At 38.4% G+C, this 16,718-nt stretch overlaps 1 protein-coding gene across 1 annotated transcript in view; it reads right to left on the reverse strand.

The window, feature by feature from the left end:
- The window catches only part of MFSD4A (major facilitator superfamily domain containing 4A), a 53,247-nt gene that overhangs the window by 21,236 nt on the left and 15,293 nt on the right, over positions 1-16,718 (reverse strand). Inside the window, exons 2-3 of the mRNA XM_015817792.1 lie at positions 8,994-9,192; positions 7,000-7,239 (exon numbers count right to left, since the gene is read on the reverse strand). Coding sequence (XP_015673278.1) covers positions 7,000-7,239; positions 8,994-9,192 — 439 coding nt within the window. The remainder of the gene's footprint in view (positions 1-6,999; positions 7,240-8,993; positions 9,193-16,718) is intronic.

The raw sequence follows: 16,718 nt of genomic DNA on the forward strand, positions 1-16,718 counted from the left end.
GCAAGCGGGCCTGACCTAAGGAGGATTTTATTTAGGGACGATTTTAAGTATAATTTTAATTGGAACACAGCCTCTAATATTTGGTTTTTAATTTGGTTTTAGAGGGGTTTTTATTTTTGTATATTGATATTTGTATCTGTTTTAATATGCTGTGCACCGCCCTGAGTCCTGCGGGAGAAGGGCGGTATAGAAATTAAATAAATAAATAAATTAATAAATTAATAAATAAATAAATCCAACAAAGCTGGAGGAGACTGGGAAAGCTGTTAAATGCCTTCACAGCAGAGAGTCTACTTCAAAGAAGTCTTCCCCCTCCCCTGTGGATGTGGTGGATTGTTACAACATTCCACATAACAAATAGTATTATCTTATATGACCTACCATGGTCTGAGCTAGTTTTTCAAATCAGATCAAATTAATAGCAAACAAATAAGCAGCTTTTGCTTCTCAAACAGCTTAGGTGTTATGAGTCCTCTGGCCAGTGAGAAAGGGCACTGATATCAAAACTTCTGTTACTGATAACTAGTTCACCCATCTATCTCAAGGTAATAGTTCTTGATCAACATTTGTACACGGTAATATCATTCGACCCATTAAGAAGCTGTGTAATTAACTTAAGAAGACATCCCTATGGTTAGTTTTCAATCAATCATTTACCTTATCTTGTCAAGATTCTTCCCCAGCCTTATTCCACTGCTTTAAGAAAAATCTGCTGAAGAGGAAATTTTAGCAGATGAAGCTCCATTCCATCCTGATTCTACCCCATAGTCCTAGTCAGGGAACTATTGAAAGAATGTGCCGAGGACCAATCAAAAGGCTTAAAGCTGAAAAGTCTTTGTTTAGTGCCCTACCTCTATAGGAGGACCGGGATCCAATCCATCACATAATCTGGCTCCTTTTCTTTTTTTCTGTATGTGCAATAGTGTGTTTCTTTAAATTGCAGTTCAGAGCTGCATGCTAACATTTCTCACAGAAGATACCCTGCCCATGTTTTCTATCGCAGAAGAAATAAAATTTAGGACAAACTGTAGCTAATGCTAGAAGATCACAAAGAAACCAAGGAATAATATTTAAGGATATGATGGGGTGGATAAAGGAGCAAGAATTTGATCACAGTAACAACCCAATGGGAAAAGAAGTATTTACGTTCATCACAACAGATCCCTTCACAATAAGCTTTCGATTGTGGCAGGGTAATATACCTCTTCCACCACAGATGGGAAAGATGGGGAAATTTATAATGTTCCTAATATTGCTGATAAACATTTCTCAGCATCCCTTATTATTGCTGATGCCTGTTAGCAGTGCTGGGTTTTTAGCCAAGCTGGATGATGCTTGGTTGCAAATGCTTACCCTAAAACTGTGATGGCGAACCTTTTAGAGACCGAGTGCCCAAACTGCAACCCAAAACCCACTTATGCATCGTCGGGTGCCGGGTGGGCGTGGCCAATTGGGTGGACGTGGCCAATTGGGTGGGCATGGCCCATTGGGTTGGAGTGGCCCATTGGGTGGGCATGGCTGCGGTGGTAACAGCAGACAGGGTGGGACTAAAAAGTTCAATCAATCAATTCCAACTTTGCAAGATCTTTTTTTTCCCGCGAGAAATTGAAATTGACTGATTGGTTGAACTTTTTTTTTTTGTACACGGTGGCGGAGGCCTAAAGCAAAAAGGTTTTATAAAACCCAGCTGAAGGCCTAGGACTGGGGCGACGGCGCGCGTGCCCACAAAGAGGGCTCTGAGTGCCACCTCTGGCACCCGTGCCATAGGTTTGCCACCACTGCCCTAAAAGGAGGTTGAGGAGGGAATGCTAGAAATCTTCTGGCATTATGTGAACTTTTAGGGAAAGAATCTTTTGGAACTCTTTTGGTATTTTATATCCCAAAATTCAAGATCAATTCATCTAATGAGCTTAGGCCATATGCATCACTTAATACACAAAAACATTTAAGGCACACATCCAATTTTAGTACTATTGCTAGAAGATTTGTCTCAAATTATCTATCAGAAAAAAGACCACCCACACAAATCACTTCAAGGTTAGCATAGTTAGCAGTTGTCACTATTTCCCCGCTTCATTCTTTTATGGTCTCCTTTACTCAAGAAGTATGGATAATAGAAACCACACAGTATAAAAACCTTGTCCCTTTTTAACAGTGCTAGAATTATAATTTTCTCTAACCAAGCTCATTGGGTAGCTCCAGGCCAATTTAATAATACTTTTTGACCATTATTATAGGAGCCCTAGTGGTGCAGTGGTTAAAGTGCAGTATTGCAGGCAAATTCTACCCAGAGTCTGTAGTTTGATCCTGACCAGATCAAAGTTGACTCAGCCTTCCATCTTTCTGAGGTTGGTAAATGAGGACCCAGATTTTTTTTTTGGGGGGGGGATATGCAAATAATGCTTACATTGTAAACACTCTAAAGAATGTTGTAAAGCACCAGGGGGTGGTATATAAGATGAAATGCTATTACAATTATTGTTACTTTTCTTGAAATTCCACGTATGGAAGAGAAATTCCATGATCCTTCATATGCTGTTGGATGTTTCAATCAACATGGTCACTGATCAGGAATGATAAAAACTGTAGCATCTGGAGTTCTCCATCTCTACTTCTTCTGCTCAAAAGAACGATCTTCTTAAAATAAATACTGTGAATAAATGCTGAAATATGTAACAATTATCCACTAGAACAGGGGTAGGCAACTTTGGCTCTTTTATGACTCGTGGACTTCAACTCCCAGAATTCCTGAGCCAGCATGGCTGACTCAGGAATTCTGGGAGTTGACGTCCACGAGTCATAAAAGAGCCAAGGTTGCCTACCCCTGCACTAGAACAATTTGTGGTCCCCAGCACATCACTGAACCACACTCCCAAGAAGATCAAGCCAATTATGAAGGATGGCCTCCAAGCTGCCCATCCTTCTTGTTGACCAACTATTCAGAATAGCTGAATGTGATTTATTGTGTTATATTATAGGCCCTGGATTGCAAAAGTGTTGCTCTGCCTTACATGCTGCCCCCACTAATTCCTCAGTATTTGGTCTTTCATCTTTGAATCCTGAAATATCTATAGCATTTCTCTGATTTTTAAAAAAAGTACATAAACCACATATTTTACATTTATTTTGTGCCTATGTGTAACTATCATCCAATGCAGGTGTCCCTCATACCAACCCCACATGTTTTCTTACACTTTACAGAATTTCAGACTGCATATTCACACCCTGCCCACTCTATCACCATATTGTTTAATTTTCAAAAAAAAACAAAAAAAAAACACTTTTCCTTTTGATAAAGAATATTCATTTCTTATGTTCTACCAGCTCCATATGTTTTGCTCATCTACATCATATTTGGCATGTAGAGTAGATTTATCTTATATTTCCCAAGAGAGGCAGAAAATAGAAGCTCTGCCACCCAACCAAGTGCTGGAAAACTTTACAGAGGCTGTGAAGTGTTAAAAATTGTGCAAGCACATTGCAGATTTAAGATTTGCATTATCAAAGCAGAAAATCATAACAAGCTATTCCCTCCAGTAACAGGTCTTATGAGACTGTCACCCAGGAGAAGTGAAGAGTTTTCTAACTAATAGATATTTTTTTGCCTCTTTTAAAACTAAGAAGCCAACAAGTACATAAAAAAAAAAAGAAATAGCTTTTCTCAACACAAGACATCTTCAACTCAATGATGCCCATGGCATGATTATGCAGATGTCAGCTTCACTATGTGCACAGCCCAGATTTTGACCCTCAAGAGGTCTCCTACTCCCCAGGAACTCTTACTGAGTCACACTGTTTAGTTTCCTATTCTCAGGAAGCAGGCATAGTAGAAAAACTGGCAGACAAAAAAAGCCAGTCAGCTACAAGTGAAAATTAGAAAGGATTTTTGTCAATATTTGTTTGTCTACAACTTCTCTTTCCCCATTTAGCAAAGTGGCAGTAATTTCCCAAATCTCATTCTAAATACTGGTTTAGAATACATGTACTGTAGTTCTTGACTTACAACAGTTCGTTTAGTGACACTGAAAAAAGTGACTTATGATCGTTTTTCACATTTAAGATCACTGCAGCATCCCCAAGGTCACATAATCAAAATTCAGTTGCTTGGCAACTGATTCATATTTATGAGGGTTGCATTGTCCCAGGATCATGTGATCACCTTTTGCGACCTTCTGACAAGCAAAGTCAATGGGGTAGCGAGATTCACTTAACAACCTTGTTACTAACTTAACATTGCAATGATTCACTTAATAACTGTGGCAAGAAAGGTCGTAAAATGGGGCAAAAGTCACTTAACAAATGTCTCAGTTAACAACAGAAATTTTGGGCTCAATTATTGTCGTAAGTCGAGGACTACCTGTATAACAATTTACCAAGTATATAACATGGATGAGATTATAACTTGCTCAAACATGAAACTCATAACTCCCACAACATGATTTGACCTTCCTTTAAATTCCCATTTCTGCCAAAAGTCTTTGCTGTATCTAACTAGAAAAACTTATAACAATTTGGGACAATATTCTAATAAATTTTGGAAATGACTCAGTATAAAAAGAATGTTTTATCACATCTGGTAGACATGTTCAAAAAACCCAACAGTATTGGAAAGATATATATGATACAATGCTGAAAAAACTCTGGGATTTAAATTTGAAATGAAGCCACAACTTTTCTTACTACCTATAATGTTAGAAAACAATCACCATAATGAAATATATGCTTACAGCAGCAAAAATAAATCTTGCCCCATGCAGAAGAAGCACACAATTCCAACACTATCTGACTAGAAATTTAAATTTGGAGAATGTGAAGTAATGGCAAAAGTAACAGTATATATTCATAACTGAGGTTTAACCAAATTTAAACAGGGATGGTTTTCCTACATCCAATATATTTCACAGCATGGCAAATACAAGCCCTTACAGTCTGGCTTCCCAGAGTACCTAAATATTTATAAGCACAGTAAATCAGCAGATGGATAAAAAGGGAAAAGTTAAAAATTCAACAGTTATTTTCCTTTTTCCTTTTTTGGTATTTTAATTGTTAAATTTGCTTGTCTATTCTCTCCCTTTAGTAATATTTAAAACTAAAGTATTAACTAATGATACAATGATGATTTTAACAATAAGTAGTCAGCTCAAGAACACAAGTTTTGCTATGTAACAAATATTTTGATGCAATCAGCAGCACTTTTCTTTTTCTAATGTTATATTCAGTTTTGGGTAAAAAGTCAAATAATGTTATCCTTCTAAAACTGACATCCTAAATGGTAATTAATATTGATAGAATATGCCTTTTTACTTTATTTTTACAGTCTCAGTAATCTAAACAATAGAGTATCAATAATCCTTAATTAATACTACATAAGTATCATTGTACTGAAACAATACAATGTATTAAGAATTATAAAACGTATTAATAAAAGATATCACCCCCCCCCAAAAAAACCCTCCAATTTGGGACAATATCAAAAGTCCCACTATCTTAATTATTGGAGTTTAACCTGTGTGTTACCATAATAGTAGTGTCTGTAACCATTAAATTTTTTCTTATTTACATTTATTTATTCAGCACAACATGCTTGCAGTCAGAGAAATTTAATTCTTTTCTCCCCTTTCAAGTTTCCTGACAACCCTGCCCTCACCACCCTCCCATAGGAAAACAAAGCTCCCATTGGTATTACTAAGTGGGTACAGGGTAAACTTAAATTTCTCTGTCCATTCAGTGTAGACCAGTGGTTCTCAACCTTTTTAATGCCGCGACCCCCAACTGGTCGTAAGTCAAGGACTAAACCGGTCGTAAGTCGAGGACTAAACCGGTCGTAAGCCGAGGACTAAACCGGTCGTAAGTCGAGGACTTTCTCTGCCTGGGAACACTGCGCATGCGTGGTTCCGCCCCCTGCGCCGGCCGAGGCGTAGCTGGCAAGCGGCAGAGACGGAGCAGGCCGACCACCAGCTGGCCCAGCCCAAGGGACGTAAGGCACCCGCCGGAAAAGGGGAAAAAATGGCGGACAGCCTTGCTTGGCGACCCCCGTGAAATGGTCGATCGACCCCAAATGGGGTTGTGACCTATAGGTTGAGAACCGCTGGTGTAGACACTGATTGGCACACTGACAGCAGTGACCTGACTCTACACTTGCCACCAAATGGCCTTGTCATCTCCAAGTTGCCAATTAATGCACCCTCTTGTTGCCTGTAACCAGGGCAGACCACCTCCACTGATTTGCACTTGGTGTGCCACCAAAACTCTCAATAGTACACCAAGTTACAGTAAGTCTCCGTGAACTGAGTGGTATTCACTATATGATGTAAACATACAGTATATGTCCATTAAGGTTGGTAAAAAATACACCCACATAAAAGATAGGGGTCTGCAAGGGAACATATAACTTCAGGCTGTTTTAACAACCTGTTCTAACAATTCTAACAAGCTCAAGGCTGAGTGGAGATTGAAATCAGCAAACGCCCTCTTGAAATGGTACTGATCACAAAAAACATCAGTCATTAACTAGTCCTCCTACTTCCAGACTTTCTTCCTTGAAATGTGGAATTTTATTAGCAAGGGAAAATAAGAAAACTGTGAATTAACTGGACTCTGTAAAAGAGGAAGAAAAGGCAGCACCTGTTTCAGAAGGGATTGGGGAGGATTATGAATGTATTTCCTGGATTAGGAAGATTTAAATATCAGACAAAGTATGCTTCTGTAGCAAACCATTCAGGCAATCTATTCCTTGTGAATCTGATAATTTTGGAAGAGGCAGAACAGTCTATTGAATGTTGCTTTTATGTTCAAGACCTCTTGAAATGCAATATAAATCTCTAAAGTAAAGTATTAGTTCATATGACTGTCCTATTTGGAGAAAGGATGATGGTGGAAACATTTTGAGAAGACTGATCAAATTGTAATCTGGAATCAAAAGCTTCTACTTACATTACTCCAAAGATGTGTATGAACCTTATTCATGGAACAATTGGCTGTGAAGATGGCCATACTTACGTTGATCAGAGCCATAATCCAGAAAGCATAAGACACTCTGGTCACCACCAGTCCTTTTATGGGTAGGTCATAATGTGTCAGGTTCCCAGGATGATGTGGGACCAATGACTTCCGGATGTGAGGGAGGTTGCTGCTACCACTGGCTGTGCCATTTGCCAGGATGCAGTTGGTGTCTGACAGAAAAGGATCAGCTATCAGAGGGCTTAGCAGGGCACCAAAGCCCACAAAAAAATGAAGGGCCTACAGAGAATGACAAAGAGAACAATGCCAATAACAAATCTGGCCAGATGAAATAAATAGGGTTCAGAATGAATTAATAGTTTATCACTAAATTCTTCTGGGTTCTAGAGACAGGTTGCAGAAGACTGTGTACATAGTTAACTCTGCAATAAACTTCATATGCTACCCAAGTGCTCTTGACAATTCGATTCTCCTTTGCAGGAGGACTAGAACTATAGACATCTCCTATACCACAGACGAACCAGAGAATAAGCCAGCACAATTGTGATGCTGACCCCAGGTGTTATGCATATCAATATCATAACTGTGTTCAATATAACATGCCAAACCTTATTATGGCTTGGTTTATTATATCATCTAAACTAGATAATTTCTTAAGATTATGATGGAGTAGGAATAATTTAATCTCAGTTTATAGCTGTGGCTTGCTATAGCTTAGCTTGCTTTAACTACTGGTGAGTTACCCAAGATAGGATTAATGGCTACTTTATGGCTAGGGAAAGACTAATCCTCTAGGAAAATATTGTTACATTTCCCTATCGTTTGGTAGCAGAATATGAGATTGCTGTGAGATGGTTACTACCGGTATAGAATGATTGTTTCCCCAGCCACAGGTATATTTTAACACAGCTTCATATGTAACATTAACATGGTTTGAATAGGGTGTGCAAGAAAGAGGGAAGTATCTATTTTAGTAAATGGGAACATGATAAGTACTCTAAAATATACAAAACTGGCAAAAATATATAGAAATATATACACAAAATTGACAAAAAAGCCATGGAGGCGCAGTGTTAGAATGCAGTATTACAGGCTAACTCTACTCACTGCCAGGAGTTTGATTGTGACCAGTTCAAGGTTGACCCATCCTTCCAAGGTCGGTAAAATGAGGACCCAGATTGTAAACTGCTTAGAGAGGGCTGTAAAGCACTATGAAGCCGTATATAAGCCTAAGTGCTATTGCTATTGTTAAAATGTACCCACAGATTAACTTGCATTGATAAAGGCTTGTACATTCATGGTTTTAAAACAATGAAGTACTTACATCTTGTCTCCCTTATTCAGAAACAAGTTATAATTTTTTTGCACTAAGTTCTATTGCTCTCCAGGTCATGGACTGGTCCTCTTGACTGGTCTGAATGCCAGATCAACATTGAAATGACTGCATTCATTCATGATGCACATTATTCCTTAGTGCTATATCATGCTTCTGTTTGGAGCCAACATGCCTTTAATTCTAGTTTTACATCCAAGTGTTGATCTGGGGAGAAAGAAGATATTGAGCACATATCTTCTTGCTCAGACTAAAGCATTTATAAAATGGAGATAAGGAGTCTCTGCAGATTTTACTCCTCGTTGCAGACTATAAGAGTGGTGTGTTTCTCCATTTCAAGGCCATTGACCCAGTGCAGATTTTGCTCTAACTGCATACTATAGTATTTAGGAAAATCCAGTCTTTTTGAAAGCACCAAGAAGGCTGAGGCTTCCCCTCCATGATGCACTGATTTCGACTCTGAAGGAAATATAGAGCTCAGTACAAAATGAAATTTTTCTTCCTTCTCCCTAACATAAAAATAAAGAAGGGATTCAGCTTACATATCCTCATATTTAACATAACATCAAAGCAAAATATACCTTATCATGGCAAGTACAATGGACCTTAAAGAGTTATGAACCAATGGAGAAGTAGGGTAATACAAACACACAAACAGGGGTGCAAAGTTAGGCCCAGCATCCACCAGTCCCTTTCTCACCTGCAGGAAGACTGCTGAATCCTTCTGATAAATCTTCACCAGCTGCATATTGGAAAGTGTGTCAATACACCCCATGGCCAGCCCAGCCACAGCCATAACCACCGCAAGAACCACCACATTGTGACAGACAGGGATGATGGCAAAAACCACAGAAATAGCAAGGGATGAGGCAAAGAGAGCAAGCAGAGACTGGGGCAATCTGGAAAACAAAAGGCACAAGTTATTTATGTTGCTGTATCATAGGTCAGTCANGAAAGTGTGTCAATACACCCCATGGCCAGCCCAGCCACAGCCATAACCACCGCAAGAACCACCACATTGTGACAGACAGGGATGATGGCAAAAACCACAGAAATAGCAAGGGATGAGGCAAAGAGAGCAAGCAGAGACTGGGGCAATCTGGAAAACAAAAGGCACAAGTTATTTATGTTGCTGTATCATAGGTCAGTCATTCCAAGCACTATTGTAAAGACTGTAATGGTTTTGTTCATGTGTTCTAATATAGGATCTTTGACTGAACATGGTACGAACTTAACAGTTGCAGCTCCCGCCTTCTAAAACTGCACCCCTCAGAGTATGGACCATGTCATCTCTCCTGGGGTAGTGAAAAGCCCCCAAAACCTGGCTTTAGTGCTAGGCTATTGTGTTGTGACGCTCCTATTGTGATTCTTTGTTATTATGCAGATTATGTTAGTTATTTTAATCCAGGCTGTCAGCCCTGTTGGATATTTTTAACTGATTTTATACTTCTTTGGATTTTGTTAAGATGCCATGAATCTACCAGAGTCCTTGGCTATAATAAATACAAATAAATGAATAGAAACATAAATAAAATAATATGGTCACTATAGTAATGAGATGCATTGGAAGCCAGTAATTTTTAAAATATTTTCAAAAGAAAGAGACTTTCACAGCCCATGATATGTATTGTGCTGGATTATAATTTCTGTCATTTCCCAGTGATTTATCTATGACATTTTCTCAATAGGAGCAGACTAAAATGACTATAACGAGGATTGCCAGATCTGTTTCCACTTCCTGCATTTTTACTATGCAGAGGAAGTATGTTTAACTTCCCCTATTTGTTCATCAGTAGAATTATGTCTAGCTTTAATTGACTAATGCTTATTATGAATCTGACACAAGACTGTGCCACGTAATGTAACTGATATCCTGATGTTTGTGGAAAACAAATTCTTCCCGCCAAATTTCAACCACGGTAAACAATAAATCAAATAGGATAGATTTCATTCTAGAAAGATAATAATAAGATTACCGATTAGTTCCATACCTCTTATAAATAACTGATTCTGAAAGGATTTGCATTATATCCAGCTAGGCTCCAAATTAGAGCTTGGTATTGATTTACACAGGAATGAAAAATACATATAAAAATAGGAGCAGCAAGTAAAAAAAACAACTGCTAAGTGCTAGTGATGTGTCAGCAACAGGCTCAGAGCTATAAAAGCAATACCTCTAGGAGACAAAAAGAACTCGTTGGGGAATAAATATGCAGATGATAACAACAGATCCACTAGGAACAGGCACTGTGCCAAAACTGGAATGCTACACATGAGCCTTGTGGAAGAAGAACAGCTACTTTCTGCCCTCACCAGGCCTAAGAACACATTGAGAAGTTAAACATTAATTGCCATTTCTACGTTCTATATGGTGTAGAAGCAGGTAAAATTTAAAATAATATCCTGTAATTCAGGTTTCTCAACCCCAACAACTTTAAAATGTGTGGACTTCACCTCCCAGAATTCCCCCAACCAGCATGTGGGTTTTCATTGACACATCTTAAAGTTGCTGAGGTTGAGAAACAGTACTCTATTCTATTTCAGAGGTTCTGATGCCTGCAACCAGTGCAGCAATTTTTATATGTATATCACCGCAACAATCTCCTGGGGGAAAATGGAGGAATAGTGTGTTCATTATTGGGCTCAGAATTCAACTCTCCATTTCTCTTAAGAGTCCACATTTGAGTTCCAATTGGAAACTTCAGAAGCTTTTTAGGATTGCAAGATTTTTCAAGCTATTTGCTTAACACAGATCAATATCCTGGAGGCCTTGGGATCACAAAGAAGCCATCCTGAAGAATAACACAGACAACATTCATACAAAACCCTTTCCTCTTATTTAACTATCTGATTTAGTGGTTTCTATGCATACTCATACTCACTAACTAACCAAATGATCTGAATTCATACAACATACTAACATATCTGTACTATGTCACACACCCCCAATCCCACCTCCCCCAACAAACCTAATCAAATTTAAAACTAAACATTAGACCACCAAAGCATTAAAAATAATTATTAGACCAAGCAAGGAGCTCAGGATTAGATCTGCTTTTAACCCACTGAAGTTCATTTCCTAAATTAGGATGGTGGGATTGGCTATGGGAAGACAAAAGGGTATGTAGAATTAAGGAATAAAGAAAGGAAGAAATACAAGGAAAAGGGAAGAGCAATCGATCTATTATGATGGTTTTTCTTTTGTTTAGAGAGATAAATTTGATACTAGTGCATTCAGCACAAGGTGAAAAGATTTAGCATTGTGGGAAGTCATCCCCTCCCCAGAAAAAGAAATATTCTTGGAAATATTTAAAAGGCAGAATATATTTCCCTATAGGATTTTAAAAGCAGAAACCAAACCCACCCCCAAGCCTCTCTGTCCCAAACAGAAACCAAGTCTGCAGAAATGCAGATGTTATAATCTTGTCAGAAAGACTGGAGTCAGGAAACTGGGATTAGGAAGAAAAATCCCTAGAATCAACAATCCCTTACACCAAAAATCTAAGAGTCATCAGCCCCAGCCCCAGGGAAGCAGGATATGACCTTTGGGACACAATAGGATTAACTCACCACCATCAGAATACCAGAAAGGCACACTCAGACTCAGATCAAACTTCATGCCACAGGAACAACTCCAGAGGGTATAAAAACCCACTCCCTACATATGCTCACTCTCTTTTCTTCCAGAGCCATCTTTATGTCTGGCTCTCCTCTTCAATAAACTGCAACCTTCTTTCTAAAGCAGTCACCATGTTGTTTATTCCCGGCTTGGAGTGAACCATGATGAAGACTTTCATATATTATATGGGAAAGAAGATAACTTCAAGAAACATAGAGATTATGACATGTAGAAAAATATTTTGATAAACAATATCTTGCAGCAGGAACAAATTATTTAGAGGGGTTGAAATTCTATTTAAAGCTAACATAATTGTAAAACTAAGGGAAATGCCTGGGAGTTTTATTTTTGTTAAAGAGAAATTGAACACTAAACTGGTCACATTTGCTTCCATATGTGTTAAATCGGAGGCAGATCAACTTCTACAGAAGCTAATGAAACAGTTATTAAGATCTGTTATGGAGAGTCTGATATGGAGGCAACATAAATATAATTTGTATTTATTTTATTAATAATATATGTATATGTGTGTGTGTATGTATGAATATATATATATATATGTGTGTGTGTGTGTGTGTGTGTATGCTTTCGTAGATTTTCACGGGTACAGGTATGCAGGTCTTGGCGTATTCGGGTCTTTTCCCGTGTAAGATTGAGAGTATCTTGGTGACGTTTCGACGAGGTCCCACTCGTCATCTTCAGGCTGGGGTCTGCACCTCAACTACTCAGGATGTTACGAAACAGCCAAACAATCTGCAAACAATAACTCCCACACAGCCAACCAACCCACCTACAGCAACTAAGCCAGCACTCCACACCCCCCCACCAATATTTATAGAGAGAAGGCAGGTCTGATCATACTTTGCTCGCACAAGCACGAAGCCGAAGACCCCAGCCTGAAGATGATGAGTGGGACCTCGTCGAAACGTTGCCAAGATACTCTCAATCTTACACGGGAAAAGACCCGAATATGCCAAGACCTGCATATATATATATATATATATATATATATATATATATATATATATATATATATATATATATATATATATATATATATATATATATATATATATATATATATANGAAAGTGTGTCAATACACCCCATGGCCAGCCCAGCCACAGCCATAACCACCGCAAGAACCACCACATTGTGACAGACAGGGATGATGGCAAAAACCACAGAAATAGCAAGGGATGAGGCAAAGAGAGCAAGCAGAGACTGGGGCAATCTGGAAAACAAAAGGCACAAGTTATTTATGTTGCTGTATCATAGGTCAGTCACTCCAAGCACTATTGTAAAGACTGTAATGGTTTTGTTCATGTGTTCTGATATAGGATCTTTGACTGAACATGGTACGAACTTAACAGTTGCAGCTCCCGCCTTCTAAAACTGCACCCCTCAGAGTATGGACCATGTCATCTCTCCTGGGGTAGTGAAAAGCCCCCAAAACCTGGCTTTAGTGCTAGGCTATTGTGTTGTGACGCTCCTATTGTGATTCTTTGTTATTATGCAGATTATGTTAGTTATTTTAATCCAGGCTGTCAGCGCTGTTGGATATTTTTAACTGATTTTATACTTCTTTGGATTTTGTTAAGATGCCATGAATCTACCAGAGTCCTTGGCTATAATAAATACAAATAAATGAATAGAAACATAAATAAAATAATATGGTCACTATAGTAATGAGATGCATTGGAAGCCAGTAATTTTTAAAATATTTTCAAAAGAAAGAGACTTTCACAGCCCATGATATGTATTGTGCTGGATTATAATTTCTGTCATTTCCCAGTGATTTATCTATGACATTTTCTCAATAGGAGCAGACTAAAATGACTATAATGAGGATTGCCAGATCTGTTTCCACTTCCTGCATTTTTACTATTCAAAGGAAGTATGTTTAACTTCCCCTATTTGTTCATCAGTAGAATTATGTCTAGCTTTAATTGACTAATGCTTATTATGAATCTGACACAAGACTGTGCCACGTAATGTAACTGATATCCTGATGTTTGTGGAAAACAAATTCTTCCCACCAAATTTCAAACATGGTAAACAATAAATCAAATAGGGTAGATTTCATTCTAGAAAGATAATAATAAGATTACAGATTAGTTCCATACCTCTTATAAATAACTGATTCTGAAAGGATTTGCATTATATCCAGCTAGGCTCCAAATTAGAGCTTGGTATTGATTTACACAGGAATGAAAAATACATATAATAATAGGAGCAGCAAGTAAAAAAAACAACTGCTAAGTGCTAGTGATGTGTCAGCAACAGGCTCAGAGCTATAAAAGCAATACCTCTAGGAGACAAAAAGAACTCGTTGGGGAATAAATTTGCAGATGATAACAACAGATCCACTAGGAACAGGCACTGTGCCAAAACTGGAATGCTACACATGAGCCTTGTGGAAGGAGAACAGCTACTTTCTGCCCTCACCAGGCCTAAGAACACATTGAGAAGTTAAACATTAATTGCAATGTCTACGTTCTATATGGTGTAGAAGCAGGTAAAATTTAAAATAATATCCTGTAATTCAGGTTTCTCAACCCCAACAACTTTAAAATGTGTGGACTTCACCTCCCAGAATTCCCCCAACCAGCATGTGGGTTTTCATTGACACATCTTAAAGTTGCTGAGGTTGAGAAACAGTACTCTATTCTATTTCAGAGGTTCTGATGCCTGCAACCAGTGCAGCAATTTTTATATGTATATCACCGCAACAATCTCCTGGGGGAAAATGGAGGAATAGTGTGTTCATTATTGGGCTCAGAATTCAACTCTTCATTTCTCTTGAGAGTCCACATTTGAGTTCCAATTGGAAACTTCAGAAGCTCTTTAGGATTGCAAGATTTTTCAAGCTATTTGCTTAACACAGATCAATATCCTGGAGGCCTTGGGATCACAAAGAAGCCATCCTGAAGAATAACACAGACAACATTCATACAAAACCCTTTCCTCTTATTTAACTATCTGATTTAGTGGTTTCTATGCATACTCATACTCACTAACTAACCAAATGATCTGAATTCATACAACATACTAACATATCTGTACCATGTCACACACCCCCAATCCCACCTCCCCCAACAAACCTAATCAAATTTAAAACTAAACATTAGACCACCAAAGCATTAAAAATAATTATTAGACCAAGCAAGGAGCTCAGGATTAGATCTGCTTTTAACCCACTGAAGTTCATTTCCTAAATTAGGATGGTGGGATTGGCTATGGGAAGACAAAAGGGAATGTAGAATTAAGGAATAAAGAAAGGAAGAAATACAAGGAAAAGGGAAGAGCAATCAATCTATTATGATGGTTTTTCTTTTGTTTAGAGAGATAAATTTGATACTAGTGCATTCAGCACAAGGTGAAAAGATTTAGCATTGTGGGAAGTCATCCCCTCCCCAGAAAAAGAAATATTCTTGGAAATATTTAAAAGGCAGAATATATTTCCCTATAGGATTTTAAAAGCAGAAACCAAACCCACCCCCAAGCCTCTCTGTCCCAAACAGAAACCAAGTCTGCAGAAATGCAGATGTTATAATCTTGTCAGAAAGACTGGAGTCAGGAAACTGGGATTAGGAAGAAAAATCCCTAGAATCAACAATCCCTCACACCAAAAATCTAAGAGTCATCAGCCCCAGCCCCAGGGAAGCAGGATATGACCTTTGGGACACAATAGGATTAACTCACCACCATCAGAATACCAGAAAGGCACACTCAGACTCAGGTCAAAGTTCATGCCACAGGAACAACTCCAGAGGGTATAAAAACCCACTCCCTACATATGCTCACTCTCTTTTCTTCCAGAGCCATCTTTATGTCTGGCTCTCCTCTTCAATAAACTGCAACCTTCTTTCTAAAGCAGTCACCATGTTGTTTATTCCCGGCTTGGAGTGAACCATGATGAAGACTTTCATATATTATATGGGAAAGAAGATAACTTCAAGAAACATACAGATTATGACATGTAGAAAAATATTTTGATAAACAATATCTTGCAGCAGGAACAAATTATTTAGAGGGGTTGAAATTCTATTTAAAGCTAACATAATTGTAAAACTAAGGGAAATGCCTGGGAGTTTTATTTTTGTTAAAGAGAAATTGAACACTAAACTGGTCACATTTGCTTCCATATGTGTTAAATCGGAGGCAGATCAACTTCTACAGAAGCTAATGAAACAGTTATTAAGATCTGTTATGGAGAGTCTGATATGGAGGCAACATGAATATAATTTGTATTTATTTTATTAATAATATATGTATATGTGTGTGTGTATGTATGAATATATATATATATATATGTGTGTGTGTGTGTGTGTGTGTGTATGCATTCGTAGATTTTCACGGGTACAGGTATGCAGGTCTTGGCGTATTCGGGTCTTTTCCCATGTAAGATTGAGAGTATCTTGGTGACGTTTCGACGAGGTCCCACTCGTCATCTTCAGGCTGGGGTCTGCACCTCAACTACTCAGGATGTTACGAAACAGCCAAACAATCCGCAAACAATAACTCCCACACAGCCAACCAACCCACCTACAGCAACTAAGCCAGCACTCCACACCCCCCCACCAATATTTATAGAGAGACGGCAGCTCCGATCACACTTTGCTCGTACAAGCACGAAGCCGAAGACCCCAGCCTGAAGATGACGAGTGGGACCTCATCGAAACGTCGCCAAGATACTCTCAATCTTACACGGGAAAAGACCCGAATATGCCAAGACCTGCATATATATATATATATATATATATATATATATGTTTTCTGAGGTTTTCGCGGGTGTTTGTATGTA

The sequence above is a fragment of the Protobothrops mucrosquamatus genome, unplaced genomic scaffold, assembly GCF_001527695.2.
Source record: "Protobothrops mucrosquamatus isolate PMUCROS unplaced genomic scaffold, P.Mucros_1.0 scaffold638, whole genome shotgun sequence".
Lineage (NCBI taxonomy): Eukaryota > Metazoa > Chordata > Lepidosauria > Squamata > Viperidae > Protobothrops > Protobothrops mucrosquamatus.